General features: G+C 43.9%; 2 protein-coding genes across 6 annotated transcripts in view; both read left to right on the top strand.

The window, feature by feature from the left end:
- Nucleotides 1-23,396, top strand: part of NDUFB9 (NADH:ubiquinone oxidoreductase subunit B9) — a 576,062-nt gene that overhangs the window by 75,238 nt on the left and 477,428 nt on the right. The window lies entirely within an intron of this gene.
- Nucleotides 1-23,396, top strand: part of FER1L6 (fer-1 like family member 6) — a 286,778-nt gene that overhangs the window by 212,535 nt on the left and 50,847 nt on the right. Inside the window, exons 21-29 of the mRNA XM_050801779.1 lie at nt 26-160; nt 3,838-3,987; nt 13,973-14,083; nt 14,339-14,500; nt 15,957-16,137; nt 18,462-18,688; nt 20,526-20,648; nt 21,855-21,894; nt 23,170-23,285. Coding sequence (XP_050657736.1) covers nt 26-160; nt 3,838-3,987; nt 13,973-14,083; nt 14,339-14,500; nt 15,957-16,137; nt 18,462-18,688; nt 20,526-20,648; nt 21,855-21,894; nt 23,170-23,285 — 1,245 coding nt within the window. The remainder of the gene's footprint in view (nt 1-25; nt 161-3,837; nt 3,988-13,972; nt 14,084-14,338; nt 14,501-15,956; nt 16,138-18,461; nt 18,689-20,525; nt 20,649-21,854; nt 21,895-23,169; nt 23,286-23,396) is intronic.

The raw sequence follows: 23,396 nt of genomic DNA, 5'->3' as shown, positions 1-23,396 counted from the left end.
GCTTTTCTTTGGTCCCTCCTTCCAGATAATCTCCCAGACCCTCTCTCCTACCTGGAACCAGATGCTGCTGTTCAATGATTTGGTGCTGCACGGAGACGTGAATGAGCTGGCAGACTCCCCGCCCTTAGTGGTGGTGGAGCTGTATGACAGCGACGCCGTGGTGAGTGTCCCTCTGGGCCAGCGTTGACCACACCTCATAAAATACCACATTGAACTAACTCACTTTATTTTAAAATAAATAAAGTCCTGACGCTGTGAGTGGTGAGAACACTAGATGTACCTCGAGGCAAACCTGACCTCTGAAAACAGTTCACAGAACCAAAAAGATTGGTGATGGTCATTTGCTTTACTAAAAGAGTTTTTCACTGATTTCCATTTAAATGGCAATTAAAATTGGGTCTGGTTTGCAGAACGTCAGTCTTCTTCAGGACTGTGATACTTCACACTTCTTCAGGAATGTGATACTTGTATAAAGCAACCTGCAACCGTACCCAGCCTCCAGCTAATTCCAGGTCCTATTGCTGTTTAATAAAAATGTTCATACCTTTTGGAAACGGGAGGTTTTTACTGATCTCACCTGGCTGAAAAGAAATGGATGGGTATTTTCTTAGCCTTTCTAACTGTGTTTCTTCCTCTCTCGCTTGTTGCTTCTACGCCCTACACAACACATCCATCTCTGTCTCTTTTCTTTTATGATGTGGACCAAACCTCTTGTTCTCCAAAGACGTTTGTGTGCTGAACCCTTGGATAGAGTCAAAAGCTTACTGGAGGATTTTTTTTTAACTTACACAAATATTCTTTTCTTAAATTAGGAAGTCTAAAATGAAAGGAAAGGATTTGTTTCTTTATTTAATGTCTCCATCTCCTCATGAGGTTGCAGGAGCACAAATATATTAAGTAAAACAGTTCCAGGAAGCCTTCCTAAAGCTGCCCCACCTCCTTGCAGTACTCCTGACAGCCCCTGTCTTTGGGCCAAGGTCAGCAGGGAATCAAGAAGTGAGCATCACAGAAGGGGAGCAGAGACCTTCGAGACCATGACGCTCCCATCTTGCTTCCTACAGGAGGAAACAGACAAGAAAGCTCAAATACCTTATTTAAAGTCACAGCTGGTTGGAGGCTGAACCAGGTCCCCTGTGCCCACTTTTGCCTGTACAGGTGGTGGAGGCTAGTGTAGCAGTCTCTCCCCTATACAACCACATTCTAGTCCTTCAAGCCACTCCCTCCCTCTGGGCCCCATTCCCCTATCTATAAGTTGGAGATAGATGTGTATATTTATGGAAGAGGATTTCTACTATTTAGCATGTAGTATAGATGCTCTGTAGGGAGGACCACAAAATAACTACCTTTTCAGTTTTGTTCCTAACAATATGCTTTCAATTGTTAGTGCTTATTTTCTATGCAGAAAACAATAACAGCAGTAGAGTGTCTTTGAACGCGCTACTCGGAAAAATCAGATGAGAGCAAACATTCCAAAGGATCTGCAGGGCAGGGCACCATTGTGGTTGGGAGCACAAACTTTGGAGCCAGGCAGCCTTCAGTTTGAGTTCTCACATCTGCTACTTTCTAGCTCTATGCCTTTGGGTCAGCTGCTCAACCTCTGAGAGCCTCATGCCTAAAAAAGAGTTAAAAATAATACCTTTCCATAGGATCATGAGGACTAAAGGAATGTTGTATAGGCTTTGCATAGTGACTGGCATACAAGTGCCGATACATAGTAATGATGAAGATGATCGATATATTTAAGTGATGGGGGAGTCCTGCCCTATTTTTCTTGGTAGTAAAAAGGGATATTAAAATATTTCTGTATGTATGTATGTAGGCTATAGTCCTGTTACACTAACCTGCTGGGCTGGCTGTGTTTCCCTTGGCTGCCCCATTGCTTTCCATTTCCCTTCCAGTTCTCTATTCCGCAATGGCTTTTCCTGGCCCAACCCTAAGCCAAGCCCTTTACAGAGAAATTCAGCGACATTATTGACTCTAAAGGGAAAAGGAAATGTGGGAGAGAAAGGGATATGAAAATGTGCTCTTTGCTCCCAGAGAAATGCATGTAGACATGCAAAAACTTTTGTTCACCCTTGTGTGCTGCAGCTAAACAGGGCCCAAACTACGGTGATGCTCAGATTAATGGAATCAGAATCTGCTCGAACTATGCTTCCAGTCTAGAACCTTACCTCATTTCCCAGTGGCTTGTGTCCTCATAAGAGTCTGCTGGTTCTGGAATAAATGAGTTTATATTTGGAAAATTGGTTGCTTGAGATATGTTTACTCTTTTGTTTCCAGGGCTAGTTTGAACTAACCAATCCCAGCTGGGTTAATGAACAAATTGTTAGGCAGATCACTCATTTCCTAGCCAGCTGCCCTAACTCCACCCATCCCCAAAACAGATCTGTCTCCACGAGTCGACACCAGTGGGCAGCCTTGTTTTCAAGTGTGGTTGAACCAAAAGCCTTGTTTCCACCTCAATCCAGTTTCCTTCTACCGCTGGGGTTGCACATGTTACTTCAGGAATCCAGAGGCAATGAAGCAGTGTGACTGCTAAAACCCAGCCTCAGCCAAAAAGAGCAAGGGCACTGGTGTTGGATGGCAGAGGTCATTTATCCAACAGCTTTCACTCAACCAACATGCACTGAGTATCTGCCCTGTGCCAGGGGACACAGCAGTGGATAGTACAGGCAACTCTGCCCACAGGGAGCTTATATTCTAGCAGTTCTTGAGATAAATAGCACAGCAGAATGACTGCGCCAGCCCCATGCTGCCTCTGGGGGGATGTGCACACAGGCTTGCAAAAGAGGCAGGAAGCAGAGCCATTGCATTGCATAGTTCTTATAGAAACATACGGCCTACATACATACATACAAAAATATTTTAATATCCTTTTCTACTACCAAGTAAAATAGGGCAGGACTCCCCCATCACTTAAACATATCGATCATCTTCATCATTACTAGGTGTGGGCACTTGTATGCCAGTCACTATGCAAAGCCTATACAACATTCCTTTAGTCCTCATGATCCTACGGAAAGGTATTGTTTTTAACTCTTTTTTAGGCATAAGGCTCTCAGAGGTTGAGCAGCTGGCCCAAGGGCATAGAGCTAGAAAGTGGCAGATGTGAGAACTCAAACTGGCTCCAAAGCTTGTGCTCCCAACCATAGTGATGCCCTGTCCTGGAGATCCTTTGGAATGTTGGCTGCTACCTGATTTTTCCTTTTCCCCTTCCAGTCTTCCCTGGATAATTATTTTAACTATATCCTACTGAGCTCAATATATGAGGAGAGAGATAGCCCCTAAGATAGCTTTGGGCCAGAAAGCCCCTGGGATAACTGCCCTCCATCACCCTTTTTTTTTTTTTTTTTTTTTTTTGAGGCGTCTCTCTCTGTCGCCAGACTGGAGGGCAGTGGTGCAATCTCGGCTTACTGCAACCTCCACATCTTGGGTTTAAGTGATTCTCTTGCCTCAGCCTCCTGAGTAGCTGAGACTACAGGTGTGTGCCACCATGCCCAGTTAATTTTTGTATTTTTAGTAGAGATGGGGTTTCACCATGTTGGCCAGGATGGTCTTGATCTCTTGACCTTGTGATACGCCCATCTCGGCCTCCTAAAGTGCTGCGATTACAGGCGTGAGCTACCGCGCACAGCAAGGATGACCCTTTTAGGAGCGTGAGTGGAACCCACTGCCCCCCAGGCCTATAGAAATGGGCAAGAGGAGCTTGGCAGGAGAAGAGAGTGAGACACGGATGCTGACGGTTTTGTGGAGGTTATTTGTAAAACTGTGTTGATGTGAATCAGAACCAGGTAATTAATGATCAGGAAATAAAAACTCATTTCTTTTCTTCTTTAGGGGAAGCCAGAATATTTGGGTGCCACAGTGGCTGCTCCCGTTGTGAAGCTGGCTGACCAGGACTATGAGCCCCCCAGGTTATGCTATCACCCCATCTTTTGTGGGAACCTCTCTGGAGGGGATCTCCTTGCTGTATTTGAACTGCTGCAGGTGAGTGAACCAGATGTGGCACCAAATATCTATCAGGTCTGCCTGGACAGAGAAGTGGCCTCACCATAAGTGCCACTTGAGTGAAGCTGTGCCTGATCCCTCGCTGCAATCTCACATCTGAATGTGTGTCCTGGGGACCTGGGAGGTGCACTTAAGAACTCAGGTGACTTGGACTATTCCTAGATCCCCTGAGCTTATAAGTCAGAATCTCAGGATGAAAGATTCTTGTGAGTTTGGCCAACGTTGCTTGAGCAGCCTTCTGTGCAAATTCCTGAGCTCCATGCAGGCCATGAAAGGATACAAAACAGGGAGGAAGCAAACATATGTGGGCACTTACCACGTGTCCGGTGTGGTGATTGTTGTCTCATATACCTTTCATCACACTAGAGCTCCCTCAGTCCTGCTGAGGTTGGTGGTGTGATTCCCATTTTACAGACAGTAAATTTAGAATTGAGGTGATTGACTGACTTATCACACAGCTGGATTGGTGGTTGAACTGAGAGTTGACCTTAGACCTTTAAGGACTTTTGCTCCTTACATTGTATGGTTTTGCAAAGACAACTCTTAGTCCTTCCCACTAAGACCTAGGGGGATTTATGAACATGTGTCAGGAAGACTTTTTCAGAAAGCAGAGGCAGATACTGGGAAGAGAAGCTGAGTCCCTGAAGTCCAGCAGTCCAGGAGAGGAACACACAGGATGTAGAGAGAACCTGGAAAAGAAGTGAGCAGGTTGAGGGGCCTGGATCAGAGATTTCTCCCCTTGACTTCCCACTCACTGAGGCACCAGGAGGTGCCTGGTGGTACTTTACCTTTTAGTCAGGTCAACACCTCTGTCTTAGGCTGCTATTATATAATTAGAATTCTATAGCCTGGGTAGGTTAAACAATAAATGTTTATTTCTCACAGTTCCGGAGGCTTGGACTGGGAAGTCCAAGATCAAGGTGTCAGCAGACCTGGCAGGACTAGGATCTTCATCTGACCGAGAGAGAGAAGTTCTCTCTCTTGTGCCTCTTCTTATCAGGGCATTAATCCCATTCATGAGCGTCCTGCCCTCATGACCTCATTACTTCCCAAAGGCCCCACTTCCAAATGCATCACACTGGGATTGGTATTTTATCATATGAAATTTGGAGAGTCACATTCAGTCCATAACAATGTCTATATAGGTAAGCCTAGTTTCCAGATATCCCAATTTAAAAACAAAACAAAAAACATCAAATAAAGTCAAAACTCGGTTAGTTGAGAAACCAGAAGGCAAGTGTTCCTAACACAAAGAGAATGAGTTAAGAATGAAGGTGCTAGAGCTAAATTCCATAGTAGAAATTTCAGTTTCACCACTTATTAGTGTGTGGCCTTGCGTGAGCTACTTAATCTGGGTTTCACCTGCAAAATGGGGATTATAGTCAGTCTATCTAAAGTGCCTGGCATGGAATAAACACTCCACAAACAGCTATTTAAGATGATAATGATGCCTTAGAATATAAAAGCAAGATGTCTAATTCTACCGTGTATTTCAGGTAAAGGAACTGAGCTGGCTAGAAAGGTAATTACTTGCTCAATATGGCAGGTGAGAGTCTAGAATCCAGAGAGTCCCACCAGAGCTGGGGATTCTAGGGAGCGTAATGAGGAAGGGAGCAGCTTTGGGGTTAGACACACTTGTATTCAAACACAGACCCCGCCCAGGTCTATAGCCTTGGGGGTTGCACACGGCTACAGTGGTGAGTTCTTAAGCTCATCTTATCAAAGACTTTGAGTGTGGTCTAGTTTTTGCTCCATGTAAGGGAGAACTTTTTGAGGCTGCGTTGGAGAAAGAGTGAGCTCTCTGTTAGGGGAGCTGAGGCTGGGTGAGAGTTCTTGGGGGAATGGATTAGCACGAATTCAAGCATTGGCTCCAGTTCCATAATGACTGCAGCCTAGGAGGATAGGACTAGAAAAATCTTTGTCTTACAAATCTTAAAACCAAATGGGATTCTAATAGAACCAGATCTAGTCAAATAGATGTGTGTTGCACAATAAAATGGACTATCAGAACTGAACGTAATCTTCAAAACTGTTGGTCCAGTCTTAAGTGAGAATCCTGGTGACTTTAAACTGTCATGAGTGATTTTAGGTTAAAATCAGCATTAAATAGTGTTGGATTGATATGAAGAGAGCTTTGCCATGTTTTATCCTTCTGAGTACTTCTAGAAGAAAGCCACTTTTGATGTTCATCTGTCTCGAATATCTCTTAACTTGAAACCTCCCTTTTTAATAAGAGATAGCACAGGTTCCAGGCACAAAGAGATCAGTGACACCTATGGGAACATTTTCCAAAGTCTGCCTCTTGGAACACCAGTCCCTCCAAATACAGTAAAGTTTAAGAAATGCTTCCCATTGGCCAGGTGCCGTCGCTCACACCTGTAATCCCAGCACTTTGGGAGGCCGAGGAGGGCAGATCACCTGAAGTCGGGAGTTGGAGACAGCCTGACCAACATGGAGAAACCCCATCTCTACTAAAAATACAAAAAGTAGCCAGGCGTGGTGGCGCATGTCTGTAGTCCCAGCTACTCTGGAGGCTGAGGCACCAGAATTGCTTGAACCCAGGAGGCAGAGGTTGCTGTGAGCCAAGATCATGCCACTGCACTCCAGCCTGGGCGACAGAGTGAGACTCTGTCTCAAAAAAAAAAAAAAAAAAAAAAAAAAAAGGCTTCACATTGCATATTCCACTAACATTATTTTGTTTCATTGGTTTTCTTTTTAAAGTGACTTTCCATTTCTGTCAAGTAGTACTTGTTTTCCCTTGCAAGATGAAGTTTCCCTTTTAAAACTAAAAGTGTCTAATAAAAACATGGTTGTGGGATGTACAAGTGGTAAAGGTGGTCGCGGAATGGCTGACTTGGGAAAATGAGATCTAGTCCAGCACCCCCATTCTGCATGTGAGGAAGCTGGGGCTCAATGCTAACTGAATTGGATTCAGTCAACTCTCTTTTCACTACACAATGCTGTCCTAATAAGTGCTCTGGGTCTGAGACCCTGCATCTGCCAATGAAGGCTGGACTAGTGGATTCCCAAATGCTGTCTGTGGGCTCAGCTGTCTGGGTTCTGTAGCCCCACTTCTCATCCTCCCTCCCTCAGCCCTGAGCTGGGTGCACTGGTGAGAGACCCTGCTGCTTCCTGACAGCCGACATAATAAAGTAAGCACTGTCAGAGGTAAGTAGCCTGAGATACAATTCATTAGGATTTCATTAGGACTTCTTCTCATTTGATTGCTTGTTCAAAAACTATTTTAATCACCAGCATGACTGTCTTAGCATGTGGATCTCATACACGCTGAGAAGACAGGGGCTGGAAAATGCCTTCATTTGTTACCAGCTGTTCTCAGTTTTCATTTGTGGATGTCTAGCATCAGTTTCTCTATCTCCATTACTGAAACTGCCCTTGCTCAGAAGGATTTAGAGGCGGGGAGGATCACTTGAGCCCAGGAATTCAAGACTAGCCTCAGCAACATAGTGGGACCCCCATCTCTACAAAACATAAAAATTCAGCTGGGTGCGATGGCACATGCTCGTGGTCCCAGCTACTCGGGAGGTGGAGGCGGGAGGATTACTTGAGCCTGGGAGGTCGAGGCTGCAGTGAGATCATGATCACACCACTGCATTCCAGCCTGGGCAGGAAAGCAAGAGACCCCGTCTCAAAAACACATGAAGGATGTAATAGCTTTTTTCTCCTATGCACCAGACTGAATTCATTATTTTCATTTCCTTCCTCTATCCAAGAGAGCCGCCCCCTGTCCTCCCAATCCTGACTCATAGCCCCATTGTTCTCCCAGACACTCCAGCTTGAAAATTCAGTAAGCCTTAATTCTTCACATCACGTCTTTATCCGTAGCCAGGGCCACCCCGTAGATTGTTCCTTGAATGGTTCCCATCCCCTGTTCCCAAGGGTTCTTTTAGTTCTCATCTGAATGTTACACTGGCCTCCTTGCTCGGCTACTGGCCTCCTTTACTTTTCCTGTTCACTCCATCCTCCACCTTCCTTCCCGAACACTAGCTGGTGTTACCACCCTTCTCTCCAGAAATCTTCAGCAGCTCTTACTTCATACCACCAGGAACATTTCTCAAAATCTGGGGTTTTTTTTGGAACATCACTCCCTCCCTCCAAATACAGTGACAAGAAAGCTTGAGAAATGCTTTATATCACGTCTCTCTTGGGGATCTGAAATGCCAGTTACCATGGTAAAGAAACTGAGAAGTCCTGCAGCAAAGAACTTTTTTTAACTTCTTTTTCAAAACTTGGTATTTCCCAAATGTATTTGACCACAGAACATTTTTTCATGGTAAGTGTTAATATTCCCTGAAGAGGAAATCTGCCCCATAGGAGGCTGTCACATTTCTGTAGCCTGGCTGTTAAGCTGTCCTGAAATTTGTCCTCAGACTACTTTTGTAGCCTCACATTTTAGCTGCATGGTTAACTGGGCAACCATGCAGCTAACTGGGCATAGAGCCTTTAGATGCAGAGGGAAGAGCGAATTCCAGACCCTGAAGCCTCACTATGCTCAGCATGCTCAAGGAGGTCAATGTGGCTGGAGTGGACAAATGATAGGAAGCGGGAAGGAGATGAGGCCAGTGGGAAAAGATCACATGGGGCCTCGTAAGGACTTTGGCTTTTATTCTGGGAGAGATGGGAAGCCAAGAGAGGACTCTCGGCACAGTGACTTAGGTTGCAACGCGAAGATACTGGATCCAGTGTATTCTGAAGTGGCAAGGAGAGAAGCAGAAAGGCCCATTGGGGGACTCTTGAAGTTACTCAGATTGGAGATAAAGGCACCTTGAATCAATGTAGCCATGGAAAGGAAGAGAGGTGGGCTCTGTATATATTTTAAAGGTAGAGTCTTTTGGATCAGCTGATGAGATTTGACATGTGAGGTTCACTCCACATCACACAGAAAAGCCCACAATATTTTACACATCATAGACTCACAGTGAAATATTTTATCTGTGCCTGGTGGTTCACGCCTGTAATCCCAGCACTTTAGGAAGCTGAGGCAGGAGGATTGTTTGAGCCCAGGAGTTTAAGACCAGCCTGGGCAATATGGCGAGACCCCATCTGTACAAAAAATAAAAAATTAGCTGGGCATGGTGGTGGAGGCTGCAGGAACTATGATCATGCTACTGCACTCCAGCCTGGGTGACAAAGCAAGACCCTCTCTCGAAAAAAAACAAAAATGCATCTGTTTACTCATTCGATGAACAAACATTCATGGAATTCTGTGTGTGAGCCGGATTTCAACTGTCGGGCCATTCCCCAGGCCCCTCACAGCAGGGTCCCCTTCTGCAATCTTAGAACTGTCTGTTGTTATTCACACTTTGGCCTTCTTTTCCATTCTCCATACTTAGAACACTTGTTTTCCCTACTTTTATAATGTTTCTCTTGTTTTCAGAGCCCTCTCTCTCCTATTACAGTTTTCCTCTCCTCTGCTGCTTGAATATTCTCCTTCTGGAAAGTCCACCTCCCTTTTTTAGAATGTTTTGCTTCCTGTGTTGGTTTCCTATCGCTGCTCTAACAAATGACCACAGACGTGGTGGCTTAAGACAACCCAATTTATTATCTTACAGTTCTTCAGGTCAGATGTTGGAAAGGGTCCCTTATCGGTGCATCAGCAGGTCCCTGTTTCTTCTGGAGGCTCTAGGGGGAAATCTGTTTCCTTGTCTATTCTGGTTTCTGGGGATGGCCTGCATTCCTTGGCTGGTGGCCCTTCCTTTACCTTCAAGCCAGCCAGATAGCTTCTGTAAGTCTTTCTCTCTCATTGTCTATTTTTCCCCAGAACCTCCCATCTACTTCCATTACCACATCTCTTCCTACTCTGGCTGTCCTGCTGCTGTCTCATAAGGACCCTCAAGGATACATAGGGCCCACCAGATAATCCAGGATAAACTCCTCATCCCAAGATCTTTAATTTAATCACATGTGCCACATTCCTTTTTGCCATTTAAGGTAATGTATTTATAGGTTCTGAGGATTAGGATATGAACATCTTTGGGGAGTCATTATTCTGCCCAACACACTTCCCAATTCCTAGAAATATCTCAGCCTTCCTAGAGGGGTAGTGCACTACACCCCCCCCAGAAGGGGCCACTGCTATTTGGTCAATGTGGCTGGCACCCCCTACAGTTGTGCCGTGTGCAGCCTCCGTGGATTTATGTGTTAACTCCGCCTGCTTAGAATCCATTCTTCCTTTTCATTCAACTTTCTAGGACTCTTTCTCTTACCATCATGTGAATGTTCTCTAATTTTTTCATTTGTTTTTAATCTTCTTTGTCTATGTGGTATAGATTTAACCTAAGTTCTATTGGCTTAAAAAATGAGATATTCTTCTCTGATGCTTGGCACTCATTAAGTCTCCTCATTAGAGGTCTGAGTTAAATGATTTAAATAGCTTCAGAGAGCATCTCTGTGTGAGCTTTCTCCCTGTTTTAAAGGTAAAGTGTTATTAACTGATTATTGACCTGCTAATAAAGACTTTGCAGAAGGCATCCACCCTAAAATAGGCTTAGTGAAGGGTCAAGGAGGGCAAGCTCGCTGATCCTTACATAATATTAAGAACTTCCAGGCCAGGCGCAGTGGCTCACACCTGTAATCCCAGCGCTTGGGGAGGCAGAGACGGGTGGATCACCTGAGGTCAGGAGTTCGAGACCAGCCTGGCTAACATGGTGATACCCCGTCTCTACTAAAAATACAAAATTAGCTGGGCGTGTTGGCATGCGATTGTAATCCCAGCTACTCAGGAGGCTGAGGCAGGAGAACTGCTTGAATCCAGGAGGCAGAAGTTGCAGTGAGCCGGGATCGCACCACTGTACTCCAGCCTGGGTGACAGAGTGAGACTGTTGAAAACCAAACAAACAAACTTCCGGTAGAGACCCTGCTCAAGCCCTCCAGACAATCTCCTCAACTCACCAACTTTATCCCGGAGCTCACACTTACCTCTTCTGGTAGTTCTGGCTTTGCCATAATCTCACTGTTTGATGTTAGGCCCGTTAAATTTCTTCTTAGGTTTTTTTGTTTTGTTTTGTTTTGTTTGCCTGGGTTGGAAACAATTTTCTTTCAGCAAGCTGAAGATATTATTCCATTGTTTGGGCTGTGCTTTCTCTTTTGAGAGGTTGGTTATCATTCTTATTGTTGCTCCTTAAAAAGTGATCTTTGGTTTTTTTTTTTTTTCCCTCATCTGATTGTTTTTAAGGTATTTTTCTTTATTTTTTGTTTTTAGCAGTTTTACTATGTTGTACTAAAGTACAGTTTTGTTTTTATCTTGTTGGGTTTTATAGAGCTTTTAAAACCCTGGCTTGATGTTTTAAATTAGTTTTGGAAAATTGTCAGCCTTTATCAAAGATTGCTTCTGTCCTATTCTATTCCTCCTCTTTTCTCTCCCCTTTCTCCTCTCCTTGCCTCACCTCTTTTTGCCTCCTCTGTGACTCCAATTACATGTATATTAGACCTTTTAATTCTCTGTGCCTCTTATGTTCTTTTATGCATTGTCTATCATTTTGTCTCTCTGAGCTTTATTTTATCCATAATATGGCCTATCTTCCAGCTCATTTCTCCTGCCTCTTTTTTAAAACCTATTCACTAAGTTCTTTCCAGTGACTAAATTTTCAGCCATAGAATTTCCATTTCTTTTTTTATTATAGATTTCATTTATCTATTGAAACTTTTTATCTGGTTTCTTATTGAACAGATTAAGCATTGTTACTTTAAAGTTCATGTCAGATTACCACATTATCTGAATCCTCTATGAGTCTGTTTCTTCGGTTAGTTTCTCTTGTTAATCACATTGTCTTATCTCTGTGCCTGCCATATTTTATTGCATGCTAGACATTTCTACATAAAAATATGTAGTGAGCTATTAAGTGATGGAGCCCAAGAAACCACTGTACTAAAGATGAGATATAATAGAAATATAAATTATGGGCTGAGGGAGACAGAAAGGAGAAAGGCTTCTGAGCATTAGTGATTTTTCAGATGGGCAGGGCTGGGACTAGGGTCACGCATGACCCTAAGAGTGAGTGCCTCCTTAATTTTTGTACCCTGTGTGCCACACTGGTTCACCCTTGTCCTGGACCTACTTTGAGGTCCTGATATTTTACTTCCATGGGGATATTAGAGCAGTCTGGCTTTCAGACCAACTACCCATCCTGCTCATCCCCAATTCTTGCTATTTTGCCTTCATAACAATCCCTTGTTTTTCCCTGGCCCTATGTGCTGACTAACTGCATATCATATGGTTTTACAGGCCAGCAACCAACCCATTTCACTGGAAAAAGCTTAATCTTGGCTGGTAGCAAAGTCATTTAATTGCCACCATGTTATAGGATCCTTTAAGGGCTGTGTTGAGCTCTTAACAGCATTTTTCAGGCATTTATGAAGCAAAACTTCTTTGGCCATTTCCCAAGCTGATACTTCAGCAGCCCCAGGATAAAACATATGATGGTTTTTTAAAAGCACATCTAGAGGCAGCCCCTCCTATGCCACCATCACAGCTGTTTTGTGGCTTTCCCTTTAAAGCTAGAGGGGCTATTGACTTTCCCAGTGAGGTGATGCTTGCACGCTAAATTGCTCACCTCTTCAATGCCAGGCAGTATTGGGCATTGCCATCCTTGTCATTTACCAGCTTCTTGATCTGAGCTGGTGCATCCTGCAGCTTCATTACCTTAAGCCTGTTTCACATTTGCAGTATCTGCTCTCCTTTTTCTGAGCTTTCTTGTAATTAGCTTAACCACATCTGCTGTTGCCAACTAGAATATGTCTGTGAAAAAGGAATGGTGATATATTTGCATTTTGCAGATTGTGATGCACAATTAGACTTTTTCTAGCATACGGAGCCTGTGGACTAATATGTCAGTCAACCAATAAACATTTATCAAGAACTCACTGTATATGGAGGGGCGTGGAGAATGAAGTAAATAAAGACTTCCTCTTGGCCAAGTCCCTGTAATTTGTTCAGGCAGACAAACAGCCCCAGGAAGGAGAACCACCTGCTCCAGCGCAGTGTTTAATAAAACATCTGATTCCCAAGGAGCTTGGTGGGTCATCTGGCCCAGTATCTGAGGCTTAGAGAGGGAAAGGTACTTGTGCAGGCTCACACAGCAGAGCCTTATTTCTAAACTCGGTCTCCTAATTTCTGCACGAAATCTGTATAGAGGACATATTGCACTCAACCGGCATTGAAATGGCAGAAGCAGCTGGGATCGGGTCAGAAAAAAAGCTTCTTTTATTTTTTGTTTTCTTTGGGGAAACCTTGAAAGATGTATGTGTCGAACCAGGTTTTGAGGGCAGTGTGAGATAGCCTACACTGAGGAAAAAAACCCTGTTCTCAGTAGAACTCTGTAAGTCCTTTGTATGAAATTTCAGCAAAGCTGAAATTGTCCTGAAGTTTCATTAACCCCAAGTGTACAAGAAGTGACAAGTTTTCATCTGCCTTCAAAACGTTTCATTTTCTGCTCCACTGATTAAGACGTAGTCTCTGTTGGATTAAATGTAAATTTTTTTTTTTTTTTGTAGTAGTAGTCGTAGTAGTATTTTGCATAATGGCTTTTCTGGAGATCTTGACAAGTCCGAAGGGAGTGGGGCTCATTAAGACTCAAACGTTTGGAATCTGGTAGAAGCTCCTTCTCCACTACCCTGCTGTGGTTCTTGTGTAATTTTTATTAAGTTGTAAAGACCTATCTTCCGTATTTGTTTTTCTCTCTCCCCTCTATACTGTGAGCTCTGGGTTATTAGCCTTGTGGCACATCTTAAGTGCTCGCTAAATGTTGGTTACCCTTGTAAATGAATGCATTTATCAATTAATACATAATTAAATATGGTAAAATGCATGGTCCTTGTATTTTAAGCTGGAAACATTACTTTTGTTGGCAAAACAGTGAACATCTTACTGATGAGGTGGTTGTGTGGCACTGTTGCCATCCGTGTGTCTCTCCCGTGTCTAACTCATACTTGCCTTGTGTGGTAGGTCCCTTCCTCTGGGCTGCAAGGCCTCCCACCCGTTGAGCCACCAGACATCACCCAGATCTACCCGGTTCCTGCCAACATTCGGCCGGTGCTGAGCAAATACCGAGTGGAGGTATGGGTCAGGGTAGGAGCTGAGTTGTTCTTTGGGACTCAAGGGCAGCGGCCCCGCCTGAATTGTAGGAGAGGTGGTATGGGATGGGCAGGAGACCTGGAGAAAAAGAATGAGCCCTCAAAAAGCTGTGAGGTTCTTTCCTGGAGGAACATAGCATGGTTCTTGGGGAGAAGGTCTGACTTTTCCACACAGCCAGGGCAGGCGTGGGGCTCCTCCGTGGAGGGGTGGCGATGGCTCTGCTGGTCGTCTCCTCAGGTTCTCTTCTGGGGAGTTCGGGAAATGAAGAAGGTGCAGCTCCTCTCCGTGGATCGGCCCCAGGTTCTCATCGAGTGTGGAGGACGAGGTGTGAAGTCCTGTGTGATCCAGAGCTACAAGAACAACCCGAACTTCAGCGTCCAGGCAGATGCTTTCGAAGTGGTGCGAGCTTCTCACTCTCCCGACCTGGCTCATTCCTCTTTTTTCCACAGATGAGACATTTTAGGGTTTCAGATGTCCATTATCTGCGAGAAAGAATTAATTTAGTGAAAAGCCAGAATTTCAGAATGAGATATAATAGACTTTTGTTGTTGTTTTATTTTGAAACTTTTCCAGTGTGGATCATACAGCAATCAAAGGAGGTTGACAAACTTTTTCCTAGAATAGCAGTTCCCAAAGTGTGGTCCCTAATTCATCAGCATCAGCATCACCTGAGAACTTGTTAGAAATGCTCATTCTCAGGTCCAGCTGTTCTGAGTTAGAAACTGTTGTGGGGAGGGCCAGATGTCTAGTTTAACAAGATTTCCAGGTGATTCTGATATATACTAAAATTTGAGAACCACTGGCCTAGAAAATACTGTAATAAAATTTATTTTAATGGCTCCTTTTTTTTTTTTTTTTTTTTTTTTTTTTTGAGATGGAGTCTCTGTCGCCTAGGCTGGAGGTGCAGTAATGCAATCTCGGCTCATTGTAAGCTCCGCCTCCTGGGTTCATGCCATTCTTCTGCCTCAGCCTCCCGAGTAGCTGGGACTACAGGCGCCCGCCACCACACCTGGCTAATTCTTTGTAGTTTTAGTAGAGATGGGGTTTCACCATGTTAGTCAGGATGGTCTTGATCTCCTGACCTCATGATCCACCTGCCTCAGCCTCCCAAAGTGCTGGGATTATAGGCTTAATGGCTATATTTTTTAAAAAAGAATTTGTACTTAGAATGTCAGGAGTTTACATGTGAATTTATGCTTCTAAAGTGATTTTTTGACATCTGTGCTTTTATTTATTTCAATATTTCAACATACTTTTTTGTGCTTTGATTTGAAACTAATTGCAAAGAAAAATATTGCTTTGTGCAGCCCAGCTTGCTCCACTGGACATATATCCCCAGTTAGCAAAGCCTACAATGGAAGAATGTGCGCGGTGTTTGCAAACCTTTTGTGTCAGGCTGCACTGCATTGCGGGGGCCACCAGGGAAAACAGGTGGCTGGGACACTGTCCCTTCACTCTCAGCTCTGTATTAAATGGCTTGACTTTCATCTCTTTTATATAACGGGCCTGGATAAGCTTTCGTTGGAGATGAGAGTTCTTCTGGCAGATAATGACAAAATAAAGAGGTCTGAAAATGACTGTCAGGGACAGTACAGAAGTGAGAGATTTTTGTAATTTAAACCTGGGACAAATTGTTACTAAGGCAGACTTCCTATTTCGGTGAATTACTCCCTGGCTTGGTAAGATACTGCTCCAGAGTTTTGGCAAGCTGCAGGACTGGCCAGGAGGGACGGAATGGCAAGGCAGAGACAAGGTAGGCTGGATGCCCAGCTGGCTTTGGGTCTGCCCATGGAAGAGTCACCAGGCCTCAAGCAGCCAGGCCCAGGCCCCTCTTCATCTCAGCCTCTCTCTGCAGGAACTGCCTGAGAATGAGCTTCTGCACCCACCACTGAGCATCTGCGTGGTGGACTGGAGAGCTTTTGGGAGGAGTACCCTTGTGGGCACCTATACCATCAACTACTTGAAGCAGTTTTTGTGTAAATCCAGAGAGCCCCTTGCCCCCATCTCACACGTGGATGGAACCCAACTTGGGCATGGTGAGAAGCTGCTCCTAGATTTTGTAGCTGTAACTGTAAAGTCATGGTGCCTACAGAGTGCCTGTTATGGGACTGGCTCAAAGAGGATGCCCCACAGCCCAGTGGCTGGGTGGATCTTTCTGATGAGCTTGCTCTTGCAGGGGTCTCTGCTTTCTTTGGCTGCCACATTCTTACTTTGACTCACATCGGGTCAGTAACTCTAACACGCCTTCCCTGAATATGACTTACGCTCCTGCCTGCCTCCACGCTGACATTTCACTTGGCTCTATGCTTGACGTTGTTTTAGTTTGTTCTATTTTGTATCTCAGGTGCACAAAGTTGAGTTCATTACACGTCTCCGTTTCATGCTGTACAATCATCATTGGTCTATTCAAAGATTCTCTCATTCTATCCACTGTCCTCCTTATTCCTTATCTCTAATCCCAGTTCCCTCCCCACTGCAGGCCCTACACCGCCATCCTTGTCAAATTTAAGTCGATTTAATTTACCTAAATAATATGATGCTATAATTTTCATTTGTTTTCCTATTCTTTTCACTGAATTCTCTGTTTTAAGCTCTATCCATATTGCTGTGTGTACATTAGCCTGTTACTATGACTTGCTGCATCTACAACACTTTACTTTTCCTTTCCTCTCATATTAGACCCATTGGCTGCCTCAACTCCCCTTTCCATAATCAGTGCTGCAATGAATATCCCTGTGTGTGTTCCCTGAGGGAAGATGCTATGTGAGAATTTCTCTGGAATGTACACCCAGGGGTGAGATCGCTAGGTCCCAGGAAATATGCACATGTATTTTCATTAATTAGCACCAGGGGGCACTCCAGAGAGCCGCACTGATCTACACTAGTCTACATCAGTCTATACTGCCATTTCTGCATTTGGAAGCCCATTTTTCTCCTCCTCAGCAGCACCTGCTATTTTCCAACTTTCTAGATTTTTGTTTTGCTTTGGTTTGGTTTTAGCTTTTTGCTACTCTGTGGATATAGATTAGTATCTAATTTTTATTTTAACTTGAATTTCTCTGCTTGCTACTGTTTACACACCCTTCATATCCTTGCTGCCATATTCATCTTCCTTCCGTGATGCCAGTTCATGTCCTTTGCCCGTATTTTATGTGCTTTAATTTTTTTTTTGATTCACAAATTCTTTGTATTTTCTAGATGTTAAAATCCTGTGGATTGTAGATATTGTTTATATCTTTTCCTAGTATGGTAACTACTAACCTTGTCTATAATTCCTATCTATGAGCAGAAATCCTTGATTGAGATATAATCAGACCCCTCCATGTTTTAAACTTTATAGTTTATATTTTTAGTCTTGTTTAAGAAATCTTTTCTCACCCCTTAGTCACAAAGGTATTATCTTATATTTTCTTCTACTAGCTTTATAGTTTTAGCTTTCTCATTTAGATCTTTAATCATCTGCATTTATATATGATTTTAAGTGGAGATTCAGCTGCATTTTTCTCCATATAGAGCACCATTTTCTCCCCAAAGGATCTGCTGACCTATCATTCATTTTCCCAATGATTTGTACTGCCATCTTTCTCATAAACCAAGTTGCCATACATCCCCTGTCCATTTCTAAGATTTCTAGTCTGTCTCACTGGTTTCTTTGTCTCTATGGCCAGTATGAAGTAGATACCCATAAGAGTTTGTTGGGTTGAATTTGCTGTTGGAAAGTCAGCAAATGCGGGGAGAGAAACTCCGGAGTTTGTGGCAGCCATGGGGGTACCAAACTGGGAAATGTTCCCGAGTACTGACTCCTACAGCATAAAACGAAGAGATGAGGACCTTTGGCAGTAAAGGACAGTGTTATAACCTTTCTATGGCATCAGCAGCCCAGTTAAGAATCTCACGAAGCTCTGGGCATACCCCTGCTCCCTGCCAGGCACATGTACCTATATGCCCAGGGTTCTGCCTACAGTTGGGGGCTTCATGGCTCTCTGGAGCTCCAAAGGCTCCCCAGATTAACACACAACAGGGAGACAATCCCCCCCGACACAGAATCTGTACCCAAAACCTTTATTTTCATAATCCCAATGACCACGATTGATTAAAATTACTTTGAGTGATCAATAACAAATACAACCATTTATTGATGACCTATTATGTGCCAGGCGCCTTACATCATGGTCTCATTTCATCCTCCAAGTGAGATGGATATTTTTACTGTCATTTCATACATAAGACAATGAGGTTCAGAAATATTAGCAACCTGACATATTTGAATCCAGATCTGACTGATTCCTAGTACTAGGTTCCTGAAATGACCACCCTGTGATGCAGCCCAGCTCCCTGACCTGATGTGCTTTCATTTCAGAGACTTCAGATTCGCTAACAGCCCCTGAGTCCTCTGGAGCCCACAGCTCCTCCCAGGATCCCCCAGCAGATCACATTTATGTGGATGTTGAGCCACCTCCCACAGCGGTGCCCGACTCTGCCCAGGCCCAGCCGGCCACCCTGGTTGACATCCCTGACTCATCCCCGATGCTGGAGCCTGAACACAAACCTGTAGCCCAGGAGCCACCAAAAGATGGAAAACCTAAGGTCAGACCAAAATCCCTCTCCATATTTACAAGGCTCATTGGAGTTTGCACTGGACGCCTCAAACAATATGAAGTTGCTTGTAGTGTGACCATGGACAAGCAGCTTCACATTTCTGAGTATCATTTCATCCTTTGTAAAATGAGGATATTGATACCCACTTCACAGCTTTGTTGTAGGATCAGAAAGTTAATGTGCATGAAATTAAAGTGCTAGTCACTTTAATATTTAGTTGACAGTAATATTTAATTGAACGGAAACTCTTCTTAATTCATTAGCTTGGAAAGGCCATGGGCTTCTTCATCCAAGCATGTTCCACAAATATTTAGGTCCTACATTGTACAAGATCATATGGGACCAAGAAGATGCATCTTTTGGATTCTAAAGAGGAGTAAAATAGTTAGTAAAGATTCTGGAAGGAGAGATTGACAAGTACACAAAGAACCACAAAACAAGGATATGGTTAATCTTTTTAAATTATATATTTGAGTGAAAAATCTTGGTGTACCAATTGAATTAAAAGAGAAGGCCATTTTAAGAAGGTCTTAAGGGGCCAGGCATGGTGGCTCACGCCTGTAATCTTAGCACTTTGGGAGGCTGAGGTGGGCAGATTACTTAAGGCCAGGAGTTCAAGACCAGCCTGGCCAATATGGTGAAACTCCATCTCTACTAAAAAAAATAAAATAAAACAATAAGCCAGGTGTGGTGGCACTCACCTGTAATCCCAGCTACTCCAGAGGCTGAGGCAGGAGAATCACTTGAGCCTGGGAGGTGGAGGCTGCAGTGAGCCAAAATCATGCCACTGTACTCCAGCCTGGGCAACAGAGCAAGCCTCCATCTAAAAAAACCAAAAAGGTCTTAAGGAACAACCTGCCCAGCAAATGGTAAAGGATGAAATAAAAAAAAAAAAAGAGTGGAAAAGTGAGATAGGTGCATGGAACGGATATTTGCACAGGCTGCTCTCATCTCATGCCTGGTCAGCGACCCTCTGTGACGCCTTACGCGGTTTGCTGCATTCCCCTAGCATTGCACCTGTGACTTTCTGTTGACTTCTCAGATTCAGTGTTCATCATTCAGTGTTCATCTCAGATTCATCATAAAATTGTGAGCCTCAGCAGGGTAAGAGGTAATTTTTTAACATCTCTATATCCCCTGCACTCGATAGAGTGCCTGGATCATGGTACGGACTCAAGAGATGACTTGGTGAGTGAATGGAAGATGAATGCCTGGTGAGTCCTGCATCCGTAGCTCCAGCAGGACCCCTGTCTTCTCCCACAAATGCCTCCTTTCTACCACACGTCTATCACTCCCTCTCCTGCCACCCCATCACTTATGTGATAGAAGTCATTTACTTGTACCCATTCAAATCAGAAATGACACCAAAGAATTGCCTAAATTATGTCACTTAATCCTCAGGACAGTGGTGGGTATTATTGCCCCTAGTTGAGGAAGCTGAGAATTACAACATTTATATTAATTGCTCAATGATTTATAACCCTGCTATACCGCATTGCATCATATAGTCTGGTTCTCATTTGTTGCATGCCTAGCTCCTGTACTCTAAGCTATCCAGTGTGGGATTGTGTCTAATTCTCCACACATCCTTAATGTCAAAAACAGTATCTCACATATGCTCAATAATCAATGAATGAATGGATGAATAGATTATTGAACTTTGATTTGTGGAAGTGATACAGAGAGCTGCTAGCACAAAACCAGTGGATACTTCTGTGTGTTTTCCAGTGGACACCTAAATGTTTACTTCCTCACAAGCCAGTTGACCACCAGAATGCAGCCAAATGATGTTGAACTAATAACTCATTCCCCCATCCCTTGCCAGGATCCCAGGAAACCTTCCCGGAGGTCCACTAAGAGGAGAAAGAGGACCATAGCGGATGAATCTGCTGAAAACGTGATTGACTGGTGGTCTAAGTATTATGCCTCCCTGAAGAAAGCCCAGAAGGTAGAGTCTCCCCTACCTGTGGCAGTCAAGAGACTCAATAAGAAAACAGCACCTTCTCCCACCCTGAGTCCTACATAACCTCCTTTTAAATGCCACTGTACATAGGCCCTACTCAGGTGTGGTTCTGTTAACTGCAGAAAGGTAAGAAGCCTGGAAGAACCAGAGATCCTGAATTACAAAATTCCCACTTTTTGGCTGGAGCTGGCCCTAGGACACAAGCTCTGCTGTAAATACTGGAAGGATGTTCAGTCTAGCATGGCATCTGGAGGATCTGCCCCCCAGCCAGACTCAGGAGGGTCCAGCAGGGAGAAATGGGGTCTCTGGACAGGTGGGCATCAATTATTGGGGCCTCAGGAGATACCCCAGTCTAAGGACCCCAAGTCACCAGCAGGATTCTAAGTTCATATGACCTTAGCAAATGGTACTATAAGTGGGTTTGCATAGGAAGAGCAGGGCCTCTTGTCCATGGAATGAGACAGATCTAGTTATAAAGGTGGAGAGCCAGTGGGGAGTAGGCCTGGAGAGTCTGGCAAAAGCTCGGCAACCGGGTGTGGTAAGATTTCTCACCCCTAAGTACGGAAGGGAAGAAAAATTACTCGGATGTTATATTTAATTGAATGCTCTTCTGATTCTTTAGTTTGGAAAGTCTATGGTTGCATCTAGAACTATTTCTCAAATATTGATATATACTGAAAAAGCAAATGTTAGTCCCTGCCTCCAACCTCCCTCCTTTTGCTGCAATGGACACTATCACTTCCTGTGAGAACTCAGCCCTTTCCTCTTTCTCTTTTAACCTCCCCAATCTATGGTACCATCCCAAGGACCAGACATGCCAACAGACACAACTTATGGTGCGGACCAGGGAGATGCTCTAGGGAGGTGGAAAAATATTGGGGAGATAGTTTGCTTGCCTTGTGGCTGAGAGGGTCCTGCATATAGGGGACAAAGATGTCTACAGCTTGATCACAGTTTTCTTGGATGTGCGGATACCTCTTTTCTAGGATAGGGCATCCTATTGGGCTTAACCCCCAGATCTTTACAGTGAGGCTTCATTTTGGGGGACTGCTTACAGACTGTTTGAATACTCTTTTAAAATAGTGTTCTCTGGGAATGCAGAGGGCTGAGATAATTGAATTAGAATTGTTAGTCAGAATTAATAAATCAAGTATTGCGGTGTCAATAATCTTGTCTCCTCCTTTTTCAAAGGCAAAGGAGAGAAATCCCAAGGGAAAAAAAGGCAATACAGGTAAGCAGCTATTCTGGGGACATTTGTCCATAGAATAGGGCCATTGTTACAAGAAAATTGTAAAATGGAAGCCATGGGAGGTGTATTAGAGCTCAACTCCCTCCTTTCCTGAGTTTAGAAACAATCTCAGGAAGATGACCGCACTCTAAAATGTGGTCATGTAGCTCTTGGTGCTGGACTGGAACCAGACCTCAGTTCTTCTGAATTCAGTTCAGTGCTGGAATGGACCCTTTGGCTCAAGTTCCTATGTTGACAGTCTTAATGTAGAAACCATAGAATAAAAATAGAAGCAATCTGGATGACCGGTCAAAATCAACATGATAAACTTGATTAGACGTGAGTATAAAGACCTGGATTTGGGTTCCAAAACTCAGTCTACAGGATTGGACAGCTCTTGTTTGGCAGAAGGTCAAATGAGAGGCCTCATATTTCAAATGACCACAAACTCAATTCAGGCCAATAGTAGGTCTCAGCCTAAATACAATTGTAACACTAAGCAGTCAATGTTCTTTCATTTGATGCTGATAGAGGTGGAAAAACCAGAGCCAGGCTCAGTTCCTCAGACCACTCCTAATTAGTACGTGTAATTCTAAGACCAACCCCTTGTCATAGGAAATAGTATCTTCACCTTGCAAATGATGAAACAGAGGTACAAAGAGGTCAAGTAATTTGTCCAACATCACACAGCTAGAAAATAACAGAGCTAGAGTCCATATCAGGCGGTTTCTCCCCTGCAGAGCCTGCTGCTAAAAAATTACTGAGTAATCCCACTAACAACTTTGCACACAAGACCCTTAGGATATTTGAGCCTCATATTGAACTAGATGTATCTCAAGTCCCTTAATGGATCTGAGAGAGAGAGTGACTCCAAAAAGCTTTGGAGTCAGTCCAAGTTCCAAGTCTGTTCTTTGCTAGTTGGGTGAATGGGCAAATTATTCTCTCTGTGCCTAGTTTAATGAGTTCTTACATGTACTGTAACACATTGGCCCATAGAATAGGGCCATTGCCCTATTCCTATTGCCCAGCCCTAGGGGATCCACTGACGTTGGATTTATATATGCATGGGGTGCCCTGCAGTCAGGCACTGTACCGACTGTATGTAACGATCCTACGGCAAAAAGTTACTATTTGTTTTTAAAAAGAAAGGTCACAAGTTACTACTTCTGAAGGGTCACAACATAGGACATGTCAGAGCAAAGGGAAAGAAGGAGCTTGGCTTTGCTCCTTCTCATCTCAACTGCCATGAGAAATCTAATTTCTGCTGAATATCCACAGAGGCAAAGCCAGATGAGGTAGTGGTAGATATAGAAGATGGCCCAAAGAAGAAAAAAGACAAAATGCTCAAGAAGAAACTCAAAGATGATGGAATCCCCAACCTGGCCATCTTGCAGGTATGTGGGGACACAGGCATCTGTGCCACGGATGGGGAGGGATGCTCAGCAATGAGGTTCTGTTAGTGCTTGGGTCAACCCTAGTCATGCCTTTGTTTAACTGACTTATTT

This window comes from Macaca thibetana, chromosome 8 (genome assembly GCF_024542745.1).
Source record: "Macaca thibetana thibetana isolate TM-01 chromosome 8, ASM2454274v1, whole genome shotgun sequence".
Taxonomy (NCBI): Eukaryota; Metazoa; Chordata; class Mammalia; order Primates; family Cercopithecidae; genus Macaca; species Macaca thibetana.
Note: the sequence above shows the minus strand (reverse complement) of the source record. Positions and strands in the feature narration are given on the sequence as shown.